Below are 20,529 nucleotides of genomic sequence, written 5' to 3'. Positions count from 1 at the left end.
AGAGCCCTGGCAGAGCCCAGAGCAGCCTTAGCATCCGCAGAGCCCGGCTGCAAGGAGAGAAACCAGAACCTGCCCGTCAGCTGAAAGCTCCTGTCCCCCTTGTCCCAGTGCCCACCGTGCCCAGGCCATGCTGGCCGTGCCCAGAGCGGTGCCCAGAGCTGCCCATCATTGCTGCCCTTGGCAGCAGAGCAGGAGGGCAGGACATGTGCCCAGCCTGCAGCCAGCCGTGGCACATCCACCTCCTCAGCAGCTGCCCACAGCAGGATGCTCCTGTGCTGGCTGCCATCTCCCAAAAGCTCTGATCCCACCCAGGACAAGAAGACGGGACCCACCTGACGCCATCCACCGCTGGAAGAAAAGCTGCTCCCAAACGATGTCCTCAGCCTTCTCCAAGGGCACGGCCCATCCACGGCACGGCTGGTCCCAAGCACTTCCCCGTCCAGACTGGACAACACCTAGAACGCTTCCTTTAGAGAAACAAACAGCAAATTAACGAAAATAGACTACAGACAAAAAGGGAAAATGAGGGAAATGGCACAGTGGATACTGGGGGCTGTTGGCAGGGCCAGGACCCCACACCCATTTCACACCCACCCCAGCTCATGCCCCCCAGCCCTGCCAAAATGCAGCTTGGCAGCCCACTGAAAAATCAGTTGCTTCCACCCCAGCAAAAGGGGAAACCTTTGTTTCCCAGCCAGCCTGTGCAATGCCCAAATCTGGGAGCATCCCCCTGTGTGTGCACTCATCTGCAAATTCGCTGTGGAGCCTGGCTTTGAAGAAGGTGCCAGAATCGAAGTCCATCATCTTCAGCTTTGTGGTGGCCTGGTCGAGGAAGAGGTTTTCATCCTTGATGTTGTCCTGGCTGTCTCCAGCAGCAGCAGCCCCACCTGGCACAGCTTCTCCAGGGGCTGCTTCTCTTTCCCTGGGAGTGAGACCAGGCTGTCAGTGTTCTGCCCAGGGCCCCAGCTGGCAGTGAACCAGGACAAGCCAAAGCAGCTGGGATGGCAGCCAGCAGTGCTGGGCAGAGCAGCTCAGCTCCAGCACAGGGGCTGTGTGTTCCCATCTGATGACCCCTGTGCAGTGACACTGGCAGGACAAAAAAGTCTGGGTCCTTTGCTTCTGATTGCCAAGGCATGTGTGGAGCTGGAACTTACCAGGGCCCTGCATCACTGTTTCTGTGGCTCTCTCCCTTCTTCTATGGCAGATGACTATCCTGCATCCAGGGATGACTGAACAGGTCTTCTACTGAAGGCCGGTCCACATCCAGCATGGATAAACACCGCCGGATGACATCTTGGCACTCTGGCGAGAGAAACCAAAAACTGCCGGTCAGTTGGAGAAGGCTCCTGTCTGTCCCACTGTTCCCATTCTCAGGCCATGCTGCATTTGCTCAGAGCTGGGCCTAAACTTTCCCAGGAATTCCCTGTTTTGGAGGAAAGCAGGACAGCAGGACACGTGCCACCTCCTCAGCAGCTGCCACAGCCCACTGCTGTCTCCCAGCACTGGCATTTCCCCCGTGCCCAGAGATGAGGATTCACCTTGAGAGAGCCGTGGTGGCAGCGAGAGCTGATGGTCCCAGCTGATCTTGTGGCCCCTCCTGAAAGGGTGCTCCCCACACACCATCTGGTGCAGCAGGATGCCCAGGGACCAGACGGTAGCTGGCTGTCCATAGTACCAGCCAAACTGGTTCCATTCCGGGGGGCTGTATGACGGTGTTCCTAAGGAATACAGATGGAGTTCATCAGGGGGATGCTGCTGCTCCCAGAGCCTGGCCCCAGCATCCCTGGGCGTGCAGGGGCTGCCCCAGTGGCACGTGGTGTGACCTGCTGCCCTCTGGCCAGCACCTGTGACTTCTGTACAAACTTAGGGTTGGAAAAGAAGCCACTGGTGTCGGAAGGTGGCAGTGGAAGCCCTGGTAAGGCCCAACCATGACAAGCAAAACCCACTCAGTGCTGGGGGAAAACCATGCCTTACTCGTCCCTGCCTGCATTGCCCCAAAAACCATTATGAACCCAAAGCAAACCAGGCAATCACAGCAGTCCAAGCCCTTTCTCACCTGCTCCCCAAACTGGCTGGTGCACATGTTCTGGCTCCCCTCTCAGCCACCCCCACCCACAGGTGCTTCTGTTGGGCTGGCTGCCCCAGCCCCAGCCCCAGTCCCAGGCAGAGTGGCTGGCAAAGGCTGCCAGCAGGGCTGGAAGCTGGTCCCCCCACCCACTTGTGTTCAAAAGCAGCTGGGCTGAAGACTCAGTGCCATGAGTGGCAGGGAAAGGGAGAATCCCCAGAGCCACACCCAGGCTGGGCTGTGAGATGTTGGGCCAGGAGATGTCTGCAATGGGGAGCACACCCCTGCGAGGGCTCACCTGCAAAGTGAGTATAGGCTGTGTCTTGTAGGTAGGTGCCACAGCCAAAATCAATCAATTTGGCCTGCCCGGTGGCCAGGTCAAGCAGGATGTTCTCTGGCTTGAGGTCGCGGTGCAGGGCCCCGCAGCTGGTGCAGTGCCGCACGGCCTCCAGCACCTGGCGGAACAGCTCCCGCGCCACCTCCTCGCACAGGAACCGCCGTGCCCGAATGAAGTGCTGGAGGTCCTGACACCGCTCCGGGCGCTCCATGATGATAATGATGTCTTTGGGGAGCTCCAGCCACTCCAGCAGCTGGACGACACCAGGGAAGCCAGTGGAGACCTTGTGCAGCAGCACGATCTCCAGTGGTGCGCTGGTGCCGTTGGGCTGTGGGAGGAGCACAATGTTGTCAGTGAAGCTGAGGCCGTGCCAGGGGTCAGGGACCCCTCAGCCAGCCCGGGATGCTCTGCACCCTTTGCTGGCCCCACGCCCGCTCTCCCTCCAGGCGTCCTGGCGGCTTCCACCCTGCCAGGCCTCAGCTCATCCCTGCCCGGCATGGCCCAGCTTCTCCTGCTGGCCCCGCTCACTCACCAGCTCACCCCAATGCCGGACACGGTTCCGTGGCACCCTTTTGATGGCCACCTGCAAGCCAAGGGGAGCAGCAGGCTGAGCTCACTGCCTGCCCTGCCCAGCCCCAGCCTCCTTCTCCTTCGCCCTCCTCCTCCTCCTGCGCCCCTTCCTTGTGCACCCACCACCGGCCCTGCCGCTCACCGGGGCACGGTCTGAGAGCCGTGTGGCCGCCCAGACGCTGCCGAAGCCGCCGTGCCCCAGCAGCGAACCCAGGCGGTACTGCTCCTGGAGGGCCTGCTGCGCCTTCCCTGCCGGCGAGACGCGGCTGTCAGCGCTCGGCCCGGGGCCAGGAACGGCCCCCGAGCGCCCCTCGAGCGGCCCGGGCTGGGCATCCCCAGGCATTTGCTCCTGGCAACGGGACAGCAGCGGCTCAGGGCCAGCGGCTGCGCTGCCAAGCAGAGGAGCTTGGGCCGGGGAAGCCGCAGTGGAGGCGGCGGGAGCAGCTGCACCGCCTGTGTCCTCTGCGGGCCCAGGGACGAGCTGGGGCCGGGGCCGGGGCCGGGGCCGGGGCCGGGGCCGGGGCCGGGGCCGGGGCCGAGGCTCGAGCCGGGGCTGGGGCTGGGGCTGGGGCTGGGGCCGGGGCCGGGGCCGGTGCCGGTGCCGGGGCCGGGGCCGGGGCCGGGGCCGGGGCCGGGGCAGGGGCTGCGGCCGGGGCCGGTGCCGGGGCCGGTGCCGGGGCTGGTGCCGGGGCCTGGGCTGGGCTCGGCACAGGCGCAGCCAAAGGCCAGCAATGCTGCCCCAGCCCCAGGCACTGATGCCCGCCCAGCAGCGCCATCGCCAGCACTGCCAGAGCCGGGCGAAGGCGAGACCGCGGCGGGACGCCCGGGGGCAGGGACGGGGCAGCCCCGCCCGGGGCCGGGGGTGGGCCCGAGGCATGGCCCGGCCCAGCAGGGGAGAGGGAGACTGGGTTGGGAGGGGGACACTGGGAAAGGGAGAGGCTGCGGGACTGTGGGAGAGGGAGAGGGGAAGCACGGCTTGGTCAACAAAGCCGCTTTTTTCTTCTCTGCTTCTGCTGCTGCCGCTGCTGCTGCCGCTGCCGCCGCTGCTTCTGCTGCAACTGAAGCTCCAGGGCCGTTTGTCCCCTTGTCAGTTTTTTCCGTTGCCCCCTCTGCCTCGCACCGAGCCCTGCACTCCCCGGGGCAGCCCCTGGGCCTGTCCAAACACGGGAACTTCGCCGTTTTCAGTCAGGGCCCAGTCTTGACTCCTGCACAGTGACAGAGGAATCCCCTTGGCTGCTGCTGTGCATTGTCCCTGCTGAGGGTCAGACACTGTCACAGCACATTCCCTGAATGCAGAATTTGAACCTGACCCAAGCACTGCACTTGTGTCTCCGGCATTGCTTTCCAAGAAAAACAGGGGAAGGCAAACTGGATGTAGCTCATGGTATTTTACAGTGTCTAAATCTTGCCAAGTCTTGGATGTCAGAGGTGAGACCCATTTAGAATTAATGAGATGGAGAAGTAGTTTAAGATGGAAAGGGTGACAGAGAAATAAACAGAGAAAAACATCTTGGATTGTTTCTTTCCACTTTCATTTTTATTTTAAAAGCTGTTTCAGCTTTCCCAGAATCTTCTCCACAGTCCTGTCTGCTCTTTCCAAGAACCTTTCCTGGAGAACGAGTTGCACCATCTGTCACAAGATATCCCACCCATGCAGCTTCTCTTGACTTTCCACAACATGTGTGAAGCAGGAGTCTTGCAGCAAAGCAGGAGAAAGGTTTTGAGAACTTGACAACTTTTTCTTTCCTTTCCCCTTGTGGGCTGGGGAGTTGTGCCATTGGGAAGGTTTTCATTGTTCCTGTTCTACCCGAAGAAAACAGGACGGGCTACCAGGGGTACCTGCTAGGAATCTGTTATCGTCCACCCAAGCAGGAAGAAGAGGTGGACAACTTCTTCTCTAAGAAGCTGGAGAATGTTTCAGGATCACCAGCCCTTGTTCTTGTAGGTGACTTTAACCTTGCAGACATCTGCTGGGAACTCAATACAGCAGCAAAGAGGCAGTGCAGGAAGGTTTTGGAGTGGATGGAGGAGAACTTTTTGTGACAGCGGGTGAGTGAGGCCAGCAGGGGAGGGACTATGTTCGACCTGTTGTTTGCAAATAGAGAAGGGCTGGTGGGAGATGTGGTGCTTGGAGGCTGCTTGGGGCACAGGGATCATGAAATTACAGAGTTCTCAATATGTGGTGAATTCAGGAGGGACATCAAAAAGATTTTTACATTGGACTTCTGGAGGGCAGACTTTGGTCGTTTTAGGAGACTTATTCCGAGAGTTCCTTGGGAAGGAGCCCTTAAAAACAGAGGAGTCCAGGAAAGGTGGGTGTGCTTCAATGCAGAGATCTTGAGGGCACAGGAACAGACTGTCCCTGTGTGCTGAAAGATGAGCTGACAAGGCAAACGTCCAGCCTGGATGGGCAAGGAGATTTCAAAGGAACTTAGGAATAAAAAGAGGATGTATCATTTTTGGAAGGAGGGTCAGGTCTCTCAGGAAGTATTTAAGGGAACATGTAGGAAAAAAATATTAGGGAGGCCAAAGCTCAGTTTGAAGTCATTTTGGCAACTTTTGTAAAGGATAATAAAATATGTTTTTACAAATATATTAATGGCAAAAGGAAGGGTAGGACCAACCTTTGTTCTCTATTGGATGTGGGAGGGAACTTAGGAACTGCAGATGAGGCGAAGACGGCTTGTCCTCAGGACAGCTGCCCTCCTGGGCTGGTAGATGGTGTCAGGGAGCAGAATGGTGCCCCTGTTATCCAGGAGGAGGCAGTCAGGGAACTGCTGAGCCACTTGGATGTTCAAAATCCATGGGCCCAGATGGGATCCAGCCCAGGGTGTTGAGGGAGCTGGCAGATGAGCTTGTGAAGCCACTCTCCATCATTTCCCAACAGTCCTGGCTCACTGGTGAGGTTCCAGAGGACTGGAGGTTGGCCAATGTGTTGTGTGACCCCTACACCATAAGGGTAGAAAGGAGGATCCTGGTAATTATAGGCCAGTTTGATATGGGAAACATATCTAAAATTCAGAATTTTAGAAGCATTTAATGTGCTTAAGCAGATGGAGGGGAAGCAGAAATATACAGCTTATTTAGCAATCCTGTAAAAGCAGAAAAACAACTTGTAGCAGAACACATGAGGATTTAGTTGCTAGCTGAAGGCCATAGAGATAAGATGTATATTGTGTATATTGTGAAAACTCAGTAAAGCAAGACTTAGGTATAGTGAAAACCCCATAAAGCAGAACCTGTGGCTTAAGAAATCAGAAAGAACCAGGCTCGTGGTTTTGGCCAGGACAAAGTGACCTGGGAGTTAGCCAAACCTTCACTGCATCTGCCCAGAGGAAGAGGTCAAACAGTGAACAACTGAGGAAGACCTCTTACTTCATCAGAAGACCCCAGCCTGCAACCACCAGGAGATGTGGCACCAGAGAAGGCTAATTATAATAGGAAGTGCAAGGAGGCGGAGAGTGGGCAGAGAATGGGCGGGGAGGGAGGGGTTGTTTTGTGGGATCTGAGTGTATTTAAACCTTAAACCTGTCTCAACCAGGTACGCAGGTATGGTGGAAAATCCCCCTTGTGTCCCAGATGGAAATAAAACATACCTGCTTTACAGTTTTAATTGTTAAATCCTTATCCCACAACTCAAGTCAGCCTGAACTCAGTACCCAGTAGGGTACTGCAGCAGTTTATACTGAGTGTCATCACACAGCACCTACAGGATGGCCAGGCTATCAGACCCGGCCAGCACGGGTTTAAGAACAGAAGGTCGTGTTTGACCAACCTGGTCTCCGTTTATGACCAGGTGACCCGCCGGGTGGGTGCGGGAAAGGCAGTGGATGTTGTGTACCTGGATTTCAGCAAGGCCTTGGACACTGTCTCCCACAGCACACTCCTGGAAAAGCTGGCAGCCCACAGCTTGGACAGGAGCACTCTGTGCTGGGTTAAGAACTGCCTGCATGGCTGGGCCCAGAGAGTGCTGGTGAAGGTTCTGCATCCAGCTGGTGGCACCAGTGGTGTTCCCCTGGGGTCTGTGCTGGGGCCAGTTCTGTTCAATATTGATTACATGGATGAGGGGATTGAGTCTTTCATTAGTAAATTTGCAGCTGACACTAAGCTTGGACCATGTGTCCATGTATTGGAGGGTAGGAGGGCTCTGCAGAGAGACCTGGAATGACTGGATGGATGGGCAGAGTCCAATAGGATGAAGTTTAATAAGTGCAAGTGCTGAGTCCTGCATTTTGGCTACAAAAACTTCCTGCAGCACTCCAGGCTGGGGACAGAGTGGCTGGACAGCAGCCAGGGAAGGGGACCTGGGGCACTGCTGGACAGCAGGCTGGACATGAGGCAGCAGTGTGGGCAGGTGGGCAAGAAGGCCAATGGCTCCTGGCCTGGATCAGGAATGGCGTGGCCAGCAGGAGCAGGGCAGTGTTTCTTCTCCTGTACTCGGCACTGGTGAGGCCGCACCTCGAGTGCCGTGTCCAGTTCTGGGCCCCCAATTTAGGAAGGACATTGAGACGCTTGAGCACATCCAGGAGAGGGCAACAAGGCTGGTGGGGGGCTTGGAACAAAAACCCTGTTAAGAACGGCTGAGGGAGCTGTGGTTGTTTCGCCTGGAGAAAAGGAGACTCAGAGGTGACCTAATCGCTCTCTACAATTCCCTGAAGGGTAGCTGTAGTCAGGTGGGGTTTGGTCTCTTTCTCCAGACAGCAGCTGACACAACAAAAGGACACAGTCTTCAGCTGCCCCAAGGGAAATACAGGATGGATATTAGGAAGAAGTTTTTCACAGAGAGAGTGATAAAGTACTGGAATGGTCTGCCTGGAGAGGTGGTGGAGTCACCATCCCTGGATGTGTTTAAAAAAAGATTGGATGAAGCACTCAGAGCCATGGTTTAGTTGAGGTGTTAGGGCATGGGTTGGATTTGATGCTCTTGAAGGTCTCTTCCTACCCAGTCATTCTGTGAATTCTGTAAGAAATTTAGGGTCAGCTCTGGTGGTTCATTGCCTCCTGGCCCAGGGCACAGCATCAGGAAGGTCTTTGCATTCCAAGGCTTTGCTGCAGCCAAAGAAATCTCCTGGCTCAGGGTCACCTTTCCTGCTCAGCCAGACCCAAGAGTGCCGCAGCAACAGCAGAGAATGGCAGCATTGCCACGGGCTGGCACAGCAGGGGGAGATTTCCCCCTTGAGAGTGGCTCATATTGCAGTTTTTGCATTCAGGCAGCTGCAGATCCCTCAGCTTTGGTTGCGCAGCAGCTGGAAATGCAAGTGCAGGAGCTCTGTTCATGCCCAGCCACAGCAGGTGACAGCAAGGACAGGCTCCTGGCAGCGTGACATTGGTAGGCAGCTCCTTCAACAAAAGCTGGGGGCTGGAACTTTGCGCAGAAAATGCCCTGATGGTCTCTGCACCCAGGCAAAACGAACAAAGTTTCAGTTCTGGCCTCTCTAGGGAGCACCAAAATGATTCCTTTACAGAACAAGGTTGCATTGCCGGCTGTTCCCCAACCCCCAGAGGAGAGCCCAGGGGCCCAAGGAAGTGCGAGCGGGGACTCTGGATGGCTGGTTGGGATTTTATTGTTTTGGGAGGGGATACGGGCAATGGTTTTTTGTGAGATCCCCCCGGCAGTTTGAACCCCCTTGGGTGCGGGGAGCACTGGCGCAGCCCCGGCACGGGCGGGGCGGCCCCGGGCGGGCTGTGGGAGCCGGGAGCGGCCGCCCGGGCCCGGAGCCGCCGCCTTGGGCCGGGAGCCCCCCGGGCAGAGCTCTGTGCTCGGGGCCCAGGCCCAGGCGGCCCGGGGAGCTCTCGGTGGCCCGTGGGCCCCGGCGCAGGTGGGTCCGTGTGGCCGGGCTCGCAGGGGAGCGGAGCGGCCCGGCCGTGGCCGTGCGGGGCCTGTTGGGGCTCGGGGGGCCGGGCTGGGCCGGGCAAAGGCTGAGGGAGAGCGGGGGAAGCGTTGGCACAGAGGTCCCGGGCTCCCCGTGCCCCCCTGGCCACGCAGCCGGGCTCGGGGGCCGCCTCGCTCAGACCCGGCCCCGGCTGCGGGGGTCCCCGGGGCCCTGGGGAGGGGGCGGCGGGGGCTGGCGGAGCTCTGTGCCCGGGGCTGGGCGCGGCTGCCCAGGGAGCGGGGCATGCAGGGTCCCCCCGTGGTGGGGCTTGCTCTGCCCGGCTCAGGGGCTGCATTGTCAGCCCAGAGACACGTGGGGATCGCCCGGTACCAGCAGCGCTGGGAGGCAAACCCGGGAATGGGGGGAGCAGAAACGGGCAGTGCGAGAGCTGGGGGTGTTCCAGAAGCCTGGACAGGTTGGGAGCAAGGACAAGGGGGACCCATGTGTTAGGAACGAAAGAAAAAAACAAAAAAAAACCAAAAAAAACACAAACAAACAAAACAACAAAACAACCACCCCACAACTGACCCTCTCCTGGCTAGAGTAACACCCCCCACACCCCAGACAATCTGAGCAGGGAGCTGCCCTGAAGGAAAGTTGCCTGGCAACTTTTCCCTACCTAATTGAAATGTGAAAAGAAGCTGCCCACACCTAGATAGCCCTATTGTCCTTTGTAACTACCTCATTTAGCGAGAGTAACTTTGGCTATGACCAGGACAAATGCATATGCATTTGGATATGCAGATAGGGCAGGGCCGCCCCCGTGGATCCTGGGAGGTTTTTTTTGGGGAAACTGCACCCCGGGACAGGAAGCTGGATTCGTCAGAAGAGAATTGGATAGTGCCCTGGCTGAGCGGGGAGTGGGTGCACCTCCTGGCCTGGTTTGAAGATTGGCCATGACCTGTGAGGAGCCTGAATGGAATGGGAACTGGCCAGCTGAGCTGACTGATGTAGAGAATGGGAAACTCTTGAAACTATTCCCTGAGGGCAAAGAGCTGACTGCCAGTGCTCTGCCTTCTGATGGTTGACCAGAGAGAACTGCCAGCTGTTTCTATGGGAACAAGGACTCAGCATCCACTGGGACAGCACCTGCTCCTTCAGATGGCTGCAGTAGTGTGGAAAACTCCCATCGGACTTTGCAATCCTGCTGATGATTTTAATAATGAGCTGATCACTTTAATAAAGAGCTGAATATTAATAAAGGCATATGCCCTGTTCTTTTCACATGGATACCCCAGGACTCTGAAGGAGGGACCCTGGATAGTGCTGAGCCCTGGGACACCTGTGATCCCCAAGTGGTGAGCCCAGAGAAGGGGAACCTCGTGGATTCTCAGGAGCCACAGCAGCCCAGAGAGGGCCAACACCAATAAAAACTTGACCCTGGGCAACACAGACAGGGGGGCCTCCAGGACCCCAAAGTGGAGAGATTGTGAAATACAAAGTTATGTTTCGTGTCAGGGAAATGAAGAAAATCTGTGTAATTGTAGTTGTGGAACACAGCAATGAGACAGTTATAAAGATGAGTTCTAATAAACAGCTGAGGAAAGCATAGAAGGAAGTTTTTGAATAAATCTTTTGCTTGCAATTATCTATTATAAGTCTCAAGCTATTCTGCAATAAGTGTCCTTTAATTATAACTTTAGAAGCTTGCTTTGTATTAAAGAATTTTAAACTGTAGTTTTAGAGTGCAAAAAGGTTTTTTTTAGACAAAAGAAGGAAATAAGGAGGGGGCTCAGGCTTCACACAAGCTGGGAAAACATCCTGGACATGAAGATATGACTTCAGCTCACTGATTTATGGCTCCTGGAGAGAGAAGCTGGACATCACTATTGGAGATTGAAGGACTTGAAAATAGAGATGGGACCCCCACATCTGGAAGCCAGATCCCACCACCTGGAAAAACATATCCTGGAAGTACATCCTGGAGTACTGAAATATCGGAATAGATCACAATGGTCTATAGAATTATACAGGACAATCTATAGATTTATGGCTGTTAGGTATTGAATTGTGACGTTAAAACTAGAAATGGAAACTGCTGAGAAAGTTTATGAATATGTATGAATATAGCAAATAAAATACCAGCAAGCCCAGCAATGGGTGTGCAGTCGGAAGGGAAAACCCCTACCACTGTACCCAGCGCTGCCTTTTGCTCACACTTTACCATGATAATTAATTAATTATTAAATTGCTGCTTGATATATTGGCCGTGTCAAGCGTCTTATTTTTAACAATTTGGTGGAGAATGCGGGCACCTCCAATCCATTGAGGGAGGCCCCTGATCTCGGGGAGGTGCCCCACCTTGCAGGCTTTTGCCTCAGGTGGCCCTGAGTGACTGGGGAATCTTTCAGGGAGAAGGAGATCCTCGAGGTAAATTGTGAGCAAAGGAACTGTGAGCTCCCGGATAAAGCTGCAGTGAAATTCACCTGTAATAACTCGTGCACAGAGACCCAGGCGAGAAAAGGAGGCTGTAAGTATCGCTTGGTTAGGTGGGCTAAGAACGGGTACACACGTGTGAGAGTGTGAGTGGTGTGTGCGTGAGATGTGGCCTGGCCACGAAGTGATTGTGGAGTTCTTCTAACCTCGGTTCCGTGTCTCCGCGAGGGGAGCGGCAGGTGAAGGAACAAAGCGAGTGTTGGTAAAGGGAATTCTTTCATATAAAAAGGTCGGGGGCGGGATGCGGCAATAGTTGGGGAGGATTTCTTCACAGTAAATCAGAGGCGGGAAGCGGTATTGGTTGAAGGGACTTTTTATTAAAGAAATCCTAGACAAGTGAGAAAATAGGAAGGCCTTTCATTACTGAAGTCAGAAAGAGTGTGGTCGAGGCAAGTGAGGGAATACCCGTTCCTTAGGATGGGTCAATGCCAAGGCAAGGACCCAGGGGTTGGTATAAACGAACAGGAAAATAGCAGTACTAAAGGTACTGGGAAAGGAGGGAGCTTTTTACCACAGGACAGTCCCCTGGGGTTAATGTTAAAATTTTAGGATGAATGTAAATCTAGGAAAGGAAAAAGTAAAGAGAAAATGATACAATACTGTATGATGGAATGGACTAAAGAAATGACACGACCTGATAATTTGTACTGGCCAATGTACGGGTCGTCTGAGGGGTGGATCTGTCAGGCCCTGAATGCCTGTGTAAATAAAAAGGATCCAATTAACCAAGAAGAGAGCGATTATGCTGCTTTATGGCACAAGTCCTGGCCTTGTCCCCTGTATGCTTTAAAAACCAAAAAGGAGAAGAATCCATGGGACCACTTACACAACCTCCCCCCTTATCTACCACAACCAGCTGCCCCGCCAGAGGTGCCTAACCCAGCACCTCAAGCCCCTATGGCACCGCTTGCACCTCAAGCCCCTGTGGCTCTGCCTCGTCCTCCAGATTCAGCACCTGCACGTAGAAGCAGGGAGACAGTTCGGGCAGAAAGGCGCAAGGACAGTGATGATGAGAGCAAAAGGGACCAGTTGTATCCATTAAGGAAGGTACTGATAGTAAGATACCACGGGGGGAGTGGAGGGGACAGCTATTAGATATGTATCAGTACCACTGACCACTGGGGATGTGAGAGCCCTTAAAAAGGAAATGGGGATGTCTGATAAACTAGATCAGTTCCTGGGGCCCAAGAAGCCACAATTAAGCTATTAAACTTCTTAGAGAAAAAGGGTTTGAAAGCTTCAATGTCCAAGTTGCAATTTGTAGAAGCACAAATGAAGTATTTGGGTCATTAGTTAAGTAAAGGAACAAAGAAACTGGACCCCGAATGAGTATCGGGCATACTTGCCTTACCTTCTCCCAGAACAAAGGGAGAGATAAGACAGCTGGTAAAGCTATTAAAGTATTGTAGGCAGTAGATAAAAAAGTATAGTCAAAAAGCAAAAATTTTTATATCAGAAGTTAACTGGAGAACAGATTCATGATTTTGTAGAGTTAATTGAATTACAAACTAAAGTAAGACCAGATTTAACTGAAATAAAAAAAAAATAAAATTATCTGAAGGGGAGAAATATTTCATCAATAGCTCCTCCAAAGTATTAGAAAGGAAGCAGAGGTCAGGATATGCAATTGTAAAGGGAGGAAACATGTTGACAGTAGAAAGGAAAAGGTGAAGTTCCAGCTGGCCCGCACAAGCCCAGGAGTTATATGCGTTATACCAGGCTTTAGAACTGTTAAAAGACAAAGTGGAGACTATTTATACAAAGTATACTTTTAGAATTGTACATACTTTTAGGAAGATTTGGAAAGAGAGAAGTTTGATCATTACCCAAAGAAAATGGTTGATCTATCAAGAATTAATACTTAAAGTGCTTGTATCATTAAAAAGACCAGAAAAAAAAATAGCTATTACACATGTAAAAGGTCACCAAAGAAACACAAGCTATTTAGCAAGAGGAAATGACATAGCTGACCAAGCTGCAAAAAGAGGCAGCTTTTGAATTGAAAGAAACAATTCAGTTGAACATTATAACAAAAGTTCAAAGAGAAGTCCAAAAAAATTTTATAGCTCCCAAGAAGCTATAAAGTAATTAGATACTAAGAAAGAACAAAGAAAAGGAGTACTCTTAGATAGGTGGGAAATTTTGTCCAAAGCCTATGCACAAAAGATTTTGAGCCAATTACATCAGCATAGTCATTGAAGAACCAGAGCCTTGTGTGATCATTTTTTTTAAATATAATGGGTGTATTGGGATTTTTTTGAAATAGCAAAGCAAGTAACGCAGAGGCGTGTTACTTGTCAGAGAGTCAACAAAAAGGTAATGAGGCAAACTTCAACGGGGGGGGGGGGGGGCGGTAAGCAAATAGCCTATAGACCTTTTGAAAGAGTTCGGGTGGATTATGCTGAGCTTCCAAATGTCAGTAAGTGGAAGTATCTGTTAGTAGTAGTAGATCAACTAATTCACTGGGTAGGAGCTTACCCAGCTTTAAGGGCCACGGCCAAATTTGTAATTAAAATACTATTAGAACAAATTATTCCCCGATTTGGGGTTATTCGAGCCAGTGATTCTGATTAAGGCTCCCATTTTACCTCTAGTGTCATCAAAGGGGTAACACAAGCCATGGGTATTTCCTGAGAATACCATACCCCCTTGGCACCCTCAGAGCTCTGTGAAGGTAGAAAAGAAGGACCAAACTATAAAACAGCATTTAACCAAATTAATGACTGAAACCAGAATGTCCTGAAAAAATGTTTACCTTTAGCATTGCTTAATATAAGAACACTTCCTAATGCAGATACTGGGCTATCAGCATACGAAATGCTTTATGGAATGTCATATTCCCAGGAGATACCCCAAACATCAGTAATAGTTGAAGATATGACTATTCAGAAAATATATCCAAACAATTAGACAACATGTATTAGAGTTGAGAGAAAAGGAATATTGGCTCAATCTACCCCTCTAGGATTTAGCATACATAAAATAAAACCAAGTGATTGAGTGCTGGTTAAAAGCTGCAAAGAGGAGACCTTATCTTCTAAATGGGAAGGCCCATTTTTAACCCCTTAACCACTGATACAGCCATCTGGACTGCAGAGAAAGGCTGGACCCACACATCACGCTTAAAGGACCAGTGGGACCACCAACAGAGGCACCGGCCAAGCTTCAGTGGAAAATCTCATCTGCTCCTAGAGAACTGAAAATAAGACTTAAAAAGGATTGATGCATGTTTCAGAAACTCTTGTACCTGAGGTTTCAGAATCAAAACCTTCCAAGGAAAGTGAAATGTCCTACCCAAAACTGTAAATGTTTTCCCTGGGGTTGTTTCAGGTGCATTGAGTGTCAGAAATTGTGGTATACAAACTTGGTGGGGGCAAGGATCCCTAGTACCCTTTGCTGGAGTTGTAGGGATGAGAGAGAAAGAGACAGATAGAACACTAAGGGCTGCAGTAGAGAAAGGATACATCAAAGTAGGTGATAAGGATTGGTGGGAGACCTGGTTGCACAGGACACGGGCTGAGATCGATCTGCAGGAAGAAGCAAAAGCAAAATTGGAAAGAATTGAGTGTGATTACAACAATTGGATACCAGATGGATACCAAATTGAAATAAGGGAGTGGCACAGAGCTAAGCTTCAGTGGGCCTGGCAACAATTCACAGGTAAGAATAAATAGAGGGCAAGACCAGATTGACCTCTGCCTTTGCCACCAAGAAGATGAAATTCCCAACTGTTGGCAGGAACCCGATAGGTTGGAGGGGTGGAAAGGCATGTCATACTGGACCTCTCATTATATACCTGATCATGTGTGTAAGCATTGCCATGGCAATTGACAATTGTCACCCATGTCACCAGGCGGTGAAATGGAGAGGAGTCACAACGGTATCCTTTGCTGGTCACACCCATATAAACAAAGGTGGTCATGATGAAAGTCAGTTAAGGGTTTGTGAAGAGCAAGGAAGAGAATTTTGGATGGCAAGGAATTTAGGAGCAAGAGGAGGAGCTGGCTGTAATTACCAGACACGTCCAAGAAGAGAAGAATATATATGTTTTACCAAAGCAAGTATGTGGGGATACACTGATGGGGGAGGAGTTTAATATGGGGAGAATTTAGTGCAGAAAGCAGTAGAAGGGTTGAAAACCCACTCTGAATCTAAAGTTGCTTCCCCAAATTTGTATGAGAAATTAAAGAAACAGCTGCCAGAGTTAGACCTTTCCACTTTTGGAGAAATTTTTTATGGATTTAATGCAATGAATTGTAATAGAATTAAATATTTCCAAGTGCTGGATTTGTGGTGGGACCCAAATGACAGGGCAATAGCCTTAGAGAGGAGAAGGGTTAGAAGTAGCACAAATTTTAAAGTAGAAGCGAACAGGAATTACAAAACCTGAAGAGCGGACAGAAGGATGGGTATTGACAAATGTAGTGATAGGCCAAGAATGCATAGCCAAGAAAGGGAAAGCTTTTGGGACAAAGGTAGGGGAAACCCCTTGCAGGAAAATGTATACCACAAATTTCTCTAAAATCGGTGGTAGCCACAAAACCCTGAAGGATATTTAAGTAACCAACAAATGCCTGTTTAACAATAGAATTCTATCCTTCAAGCTCCATGGTGAGACCAGTTGTTTGGAAGAGGGGCTTGGTGGAAGAAAATAGTATTTATAATATTGTGTTCATTGACTGGACTGTTGTTTTTACCTTGCTTAATTCCATGCTTTGTTCAGCTTATCCACTCTGTGATACAAGGTATGCAGGTCGCTGTGATGCCAGTAGACCCTGAACTAGCTACAGGGGAATTTAGCCATTTTGAGAAAACATCTAAAATATCCAAAATAATGAAACTGAAGAAAAAGGACAAAGAAGGAAAAGTTTCTGAAGTTTTGGCCAGATTCGAAACCCAGACACGAATAAGTAAGATAAATAAAAATTTATACAAGCAGAGTGGGGACTGTGAAATACAAAGTTATGTTTCGTGTCAGGGAAATGAAGAAAATCTGTGTAATTGTAGTTGTAGAACACAGCAATGGGACAGTTATAAAAGATGAGTTCTAATAAACAGCTGAGGAAAGCATAGAAGGAAGTTTTTGAATAAATCTTTTGCTTGCAATTATCTATTATAAGTCTCAAGCTATTCTGCAATAAGTGTCCTTTAATTATAACTTTAGAAGCTTGCTATGTATAAAGAATTTTAAACTGTAGTTTTAGAGTGCAAAAAGGGTTTTTTTAGACAAAAGAAGGAAATAAGGAGGGGGCTCAGGCTTCACACAAGGTGGGAAAACATCCTGGACATGAAGATATGACTTCAGCTCACTGATTTATGGCTCCTGGAGAGAGAAGCTGGACATCACTATTGGAGATTGAAGGACTTGAAAATAGAGATGGGACCCCCACATCTGGAAGCCAGATCCCACCACCTGGAAAAACATATCCTGGAAGTACATCCTGGAGTATTGAAATATCGGAATAGATCACAATGGTCTATAGAATTATACAGGACAATCTATAGATTTATGGCTGTTAGGTATTGAATTGTGACGTTAAAACTAGAAATGGAAACTGCTGAGAAAGTTTATGCATATGTATGAATATAGCAAATAAAATACCAGCAAGCCCAGCAATGGGTGTGCAGTTGGAAGGGAAAACCCCTACCACTGTACCCAGCGCTGCCTTTTGCTCACACTTTATCATGATAATTAATTAATTATTAAATTGCTGCTTGATATATTGGCCGTGTCAAGCGTCTTATTTTTAACAGGGGGAGCCGCCGGGAGCCCCCGGGGATGGGCGGGGGGCTCGGGGCTCCCCCCAGGGCAGACCCGGCCGTGCCGTTCCCCTGCCCCCCGAGCCCAAACTCCGCTCCCGGGGGTGCCTGGCTACCAGGGGTGACACAGGGGGGTGGGAGTGGGGAGCGCTGGGCGCTGCGGGGGCAGCTGCAAGCCAGAGGTGTTTCCCATTGCTTTTTCTCTTTGACACCGCTTTCCTATTTCTCTACCACACACTTCTTGTTCAATGAGAGAAACGAAGCACACTCCTCTTAAACTGTTAAGCGTTTTAATAAATGATAATAAGGATGCACACTGTCCCCAAGCCCCCTACCCATCCCTGGCGGGGTCTCCCCACCCAAACGCCGGTGCTGCAGCGGCCGCGGTCCGGGGAAATCGGGGGAAGGGGGGTCGTGCTGGTGGAGGAGGAGGAGGAGGAGCCGGAATAGGAAAAGAGCGACGGAGTTCGACCAGCGGCTCGCAGAGCGCACCGCACCTCCGGCCCCCGCAGCATTGCCGGTGACCAGGGAGAGGGAGCTCACCCCAAATCTGTCCGGGGGTCCCCGAGAGGTTTGGGGTTTGGTTTTGTTTTTTTTTTTTGGGGGGGTGGGTTTTTGCAATGGCGTTGGGAGCTAAGAGATTCCAGAATCGCGCCGCAAATATCTTTGCATGTTCCTGGGAGGTTTGGGGGAGGAGATGGGGATATTTTCAGATCTTGCAGGAGTGCAAAGCTGAGCCGTAGTTGCCCCTGGGGGGATTTTGGGGTCCCACGAAGCGATCGCGCGGTGCCGGCGGGGCGGGACGTTGGTTTTGGGGATCCCGGGAGAGGCGGGGGATGAAGGGCGGGAGGCCCGGAGTGGGGAGGGGGGCGATGGCAGAGCTGGGGCAGCTCCGGCAGCCTGGAGGGGTGGTGGAGGCTGGAGATGAGGGGGGTCCGGGCCCCCCGAGCCTGCAAGTGTTGTCGGGGAGTGGGGGAGTGGGGGAAGAAGCGCTGAGTGGCTGGAGTGGGGAAATGCTGAGGAAGGGGACCCTGGGACAGCTGGGAGCCGAGTCAGAATCAGGGCAGGATGAGCCCTGGCAGCCCCAAAACCCCCTGAGCGAGCCAAAGCAGGAGGCGGGAGAGGGGGGATCCCCAGGACCCACGGGCCCCCCAGCAGCTCTGAGAAGAGGGACCCCCTTAAACCCCAGAGTAAGGACACTGGAAACAGGGAAGCCCTGGGACAGTGTTTTTGGACTCCTTCTCGATTTTTGGAGCATTTTATGGACACCAGACATGCGGTGACTTCTGGAGATGGACAGCAGGACCTTCAAAGCCAATGCACTCACAGAATGTCTTTCCCACACCAGGAATTCCCAGTGCCAGACTTTGGCTGGGTAGAGGAGGAGAAGGCTGTGAGGAAGAGGAGGATTCCTGCGGATCCCCAGGCAGGTGAGGAGGAAGTCAGTGCCCCTTTGCCCCTCTCTCCTGCTCCATCTCCCAGCCCAGCCTGGCCCCGGCTGCAGGACAACCCCGCTGCCGACACCGTCCTGCCGGGGATGCACTGGGGGGATCTCCTTGGCCTTCCCTCTGGCACGGAGTCAAATCCCATGCTGTCCTTGTCCTTCCTCCCCCAGACAAGGAGGCCAGGGAGGACAAATCCCCTCAGCAGAACCTCGTGGAAGAGGCTGTTTTGAGCGGCCCCATGGCACAGGAATGCAACGGGGAGGAAAAGGCACAGAGATCCCGCCCGAGGAGGGGCTCCAAACCCATGCCAGGGTGCTCCGAGGAGGAAGGACCCACCCTGTGTCAGGAAGGCAGCCAGAGATGTGGCCAGAGCTCTGAGCTGGTGGTGCATGAACAGCTTCACAATGGCAAGAAGCTGCACCAGTGCTCGGAATGTTGGAAGAGTTTCTACACAAACTCTGGCCTGCTCCGGCACCAGAAGATCCACACTGGGGAACGGCGCTACGAGTGTGGGAAATGTGGGAAGCGCTTCAGAGATACCTCTAACCTGATGATCCACCTGAGAGTCCACACTGGGGAACGGCCCTATGAGTGTGGGGAGTGTGGGAAGAGCTTCACTCAAAGCTCCCACCTGATGATCCACCAGAGGAACCACACTGGGGAACGGCCCTATGAGTGTGGGGAATGTGGGAAGAGCTTCACTACCAGCACTAGCCTGATCATCCACCACAGGAGCCACACTGGGGAACGGCCCTATGAGTGTGGGGAGTGTGGGAAGAGCTTTGCATGCTGCACCAGCCTGATCCGCCACAAGAGGATCCACACTGGGGAACGGCCCTATGAGTGTGTGGAGTGTGGGAAGGGCTTCACTAGGAGCTCCTCCCTGATCGTCCACCAGAGGGTTCACACTGGGGAACGGCCCTATGAGTGTGGGGAGTGTGGGAAGAGCTTCGCTGTCCGGTCCAGCCTGCTTGTCCACCGGCAGATGCACAGCGGAGAGAGGCCTTAACAGCGTTTTGAGTGTGGGAAGAGCTTCTCCCAGAGCTGTGCCGTGGCCCAAGAGCAATGGAGGCAGCAGGAAGGGAAGCCCTACAAGTGCCCCGCGTGCGGGAAGAGCTTTGTGCGCTGCTCCAACTCCATCCCCCGTTGGAGGAGCCCATTGGATGATCCCCAGTGAGCCCCGTTGGGCAGAGCCTTGGGGATCCACGGTCCTGGTGATCCATGGTGGGAAGACAGCTGGCTGGTGGTCTCCACATCTTCCTGGGCCCCTGGGGGCACCTGGGCGCAGCAGGACAAAAATCTATTGGGATGCAGACCAGCATCAGGAATTCATTTGGGATAGTGAATTTTTTTACTTTTGACCTCAAGAAATCCCACCTTTTGCATCCTATTGTTTCTTCTCTAAGCATCAAGGAATACTGGGATGTCTTAAGAGTCTTTTCCAACCTAAATCATTCCATGATTCTAATTCTTTCTGACCCTTCCACAGGCATCTTCCAGAACCAAATGGTGACTGAGTGGGACAAAAAATGAAGATTTTGGAGACAATGGAGTGGAAACTCCTCTAAAAAGGTTTCTTTCCAGCCACCCAAGCACATGGATACTCAGCCAGCATGGACACGTAAATCCTTTTATTTTGACCTTGATTTTCTTTCGTTGTTCATTGTTCATTGTTCTTCATCCTTTCACCCAACACTGGGGTAAAAATAAAAACCTTGATCTAAGACACAGATGGAAATATTGTGGGTCATTGCTGGGGACACTGTAGGACATGGATGGGGACATGGTGGGCATGGGGCCTGGGACATGGACATGGGTGGGGACATGGCTGTGGATAGGGATATTGGGCATGGGGGGGTCACAGACACAGATGGTGACATGGGCATGTATGGCCATGCATGAGGACATGAGGGACGTGGCCATGGATGGTGTCAAGTGGCCTAGGGGACAAGTCTGTGGGTGTCCATGTCCATGCCATGAGGTTTGCCATGACCAAGGACAACACATCCCCACCACCACCACGATACTGTCCCCTTCATGCTA

At 52.1% G+C, this 20,529-nt stretch overlaps 1 protein-coding gene and 1 pseudogene across 1 annotated transcript; one reads left to right on the top strand and one right to left on the bottom strand.

The window, feature by feature from the left end:
- Nucleotides 1–1,195: 1,195 nt before the first annotated feature.
- Nucleotides 1,196–17,556, bottom strand: LOC134562205 (serine/threonine-protein kinase pim-1-like). Its single transcript, XM_063419628.1, has 6 exons — nucleotides 17,401–17,556; nucleotides 3,115–3,321; nucleotides 2,935–2,985; nucleotides 2,364–2,730; nucleotides 1,539–1,718; nucleotides 1,196–1,302 (listed from the first exon to the last, which is right to left on the bottom strand). The coding sequence occupies exons 1-6, from the start codon at nucleotides 17,554–17,556 to the stop codon at nucleotides 1,196–1,198; spliced, it is 1,068 nt and encodes a 355-aa protein (XP_063275698.1).
- A 1,102-nt stretch (nucleotides 17,557–18,658) lies between these two features.
- LOC134562067 (zinc finger protein 239-like) lies at nucleotides 18,659–20,212 on the top strand (annotated as a pseudogene).
- The last annotated feature ends 317 nt before the right edge of the window (nucleotides 20,213–20,529 follow it).

Source organism: Prinia subflava, chromosome 26 (assembly GCF_021018805.1).
Source record: "Prinia subflava isolate CZ2003 ecotype Zambia chromosome 26, Cam_Psub_1.2, whole genome shotgun sequence".
In the NCBI taxonomy this organism is placed as follows: Eukaryota; Metazoa; Chordata; class Aves; order Passeriformes; family Cisticolidae; genus Prinia; species Prinia subflava.
The sequence above is the reverse complement of the archived record's forward strand: the minus strand, read 5'-3'. Positions and strand labels throughout refer to the sequence as shown.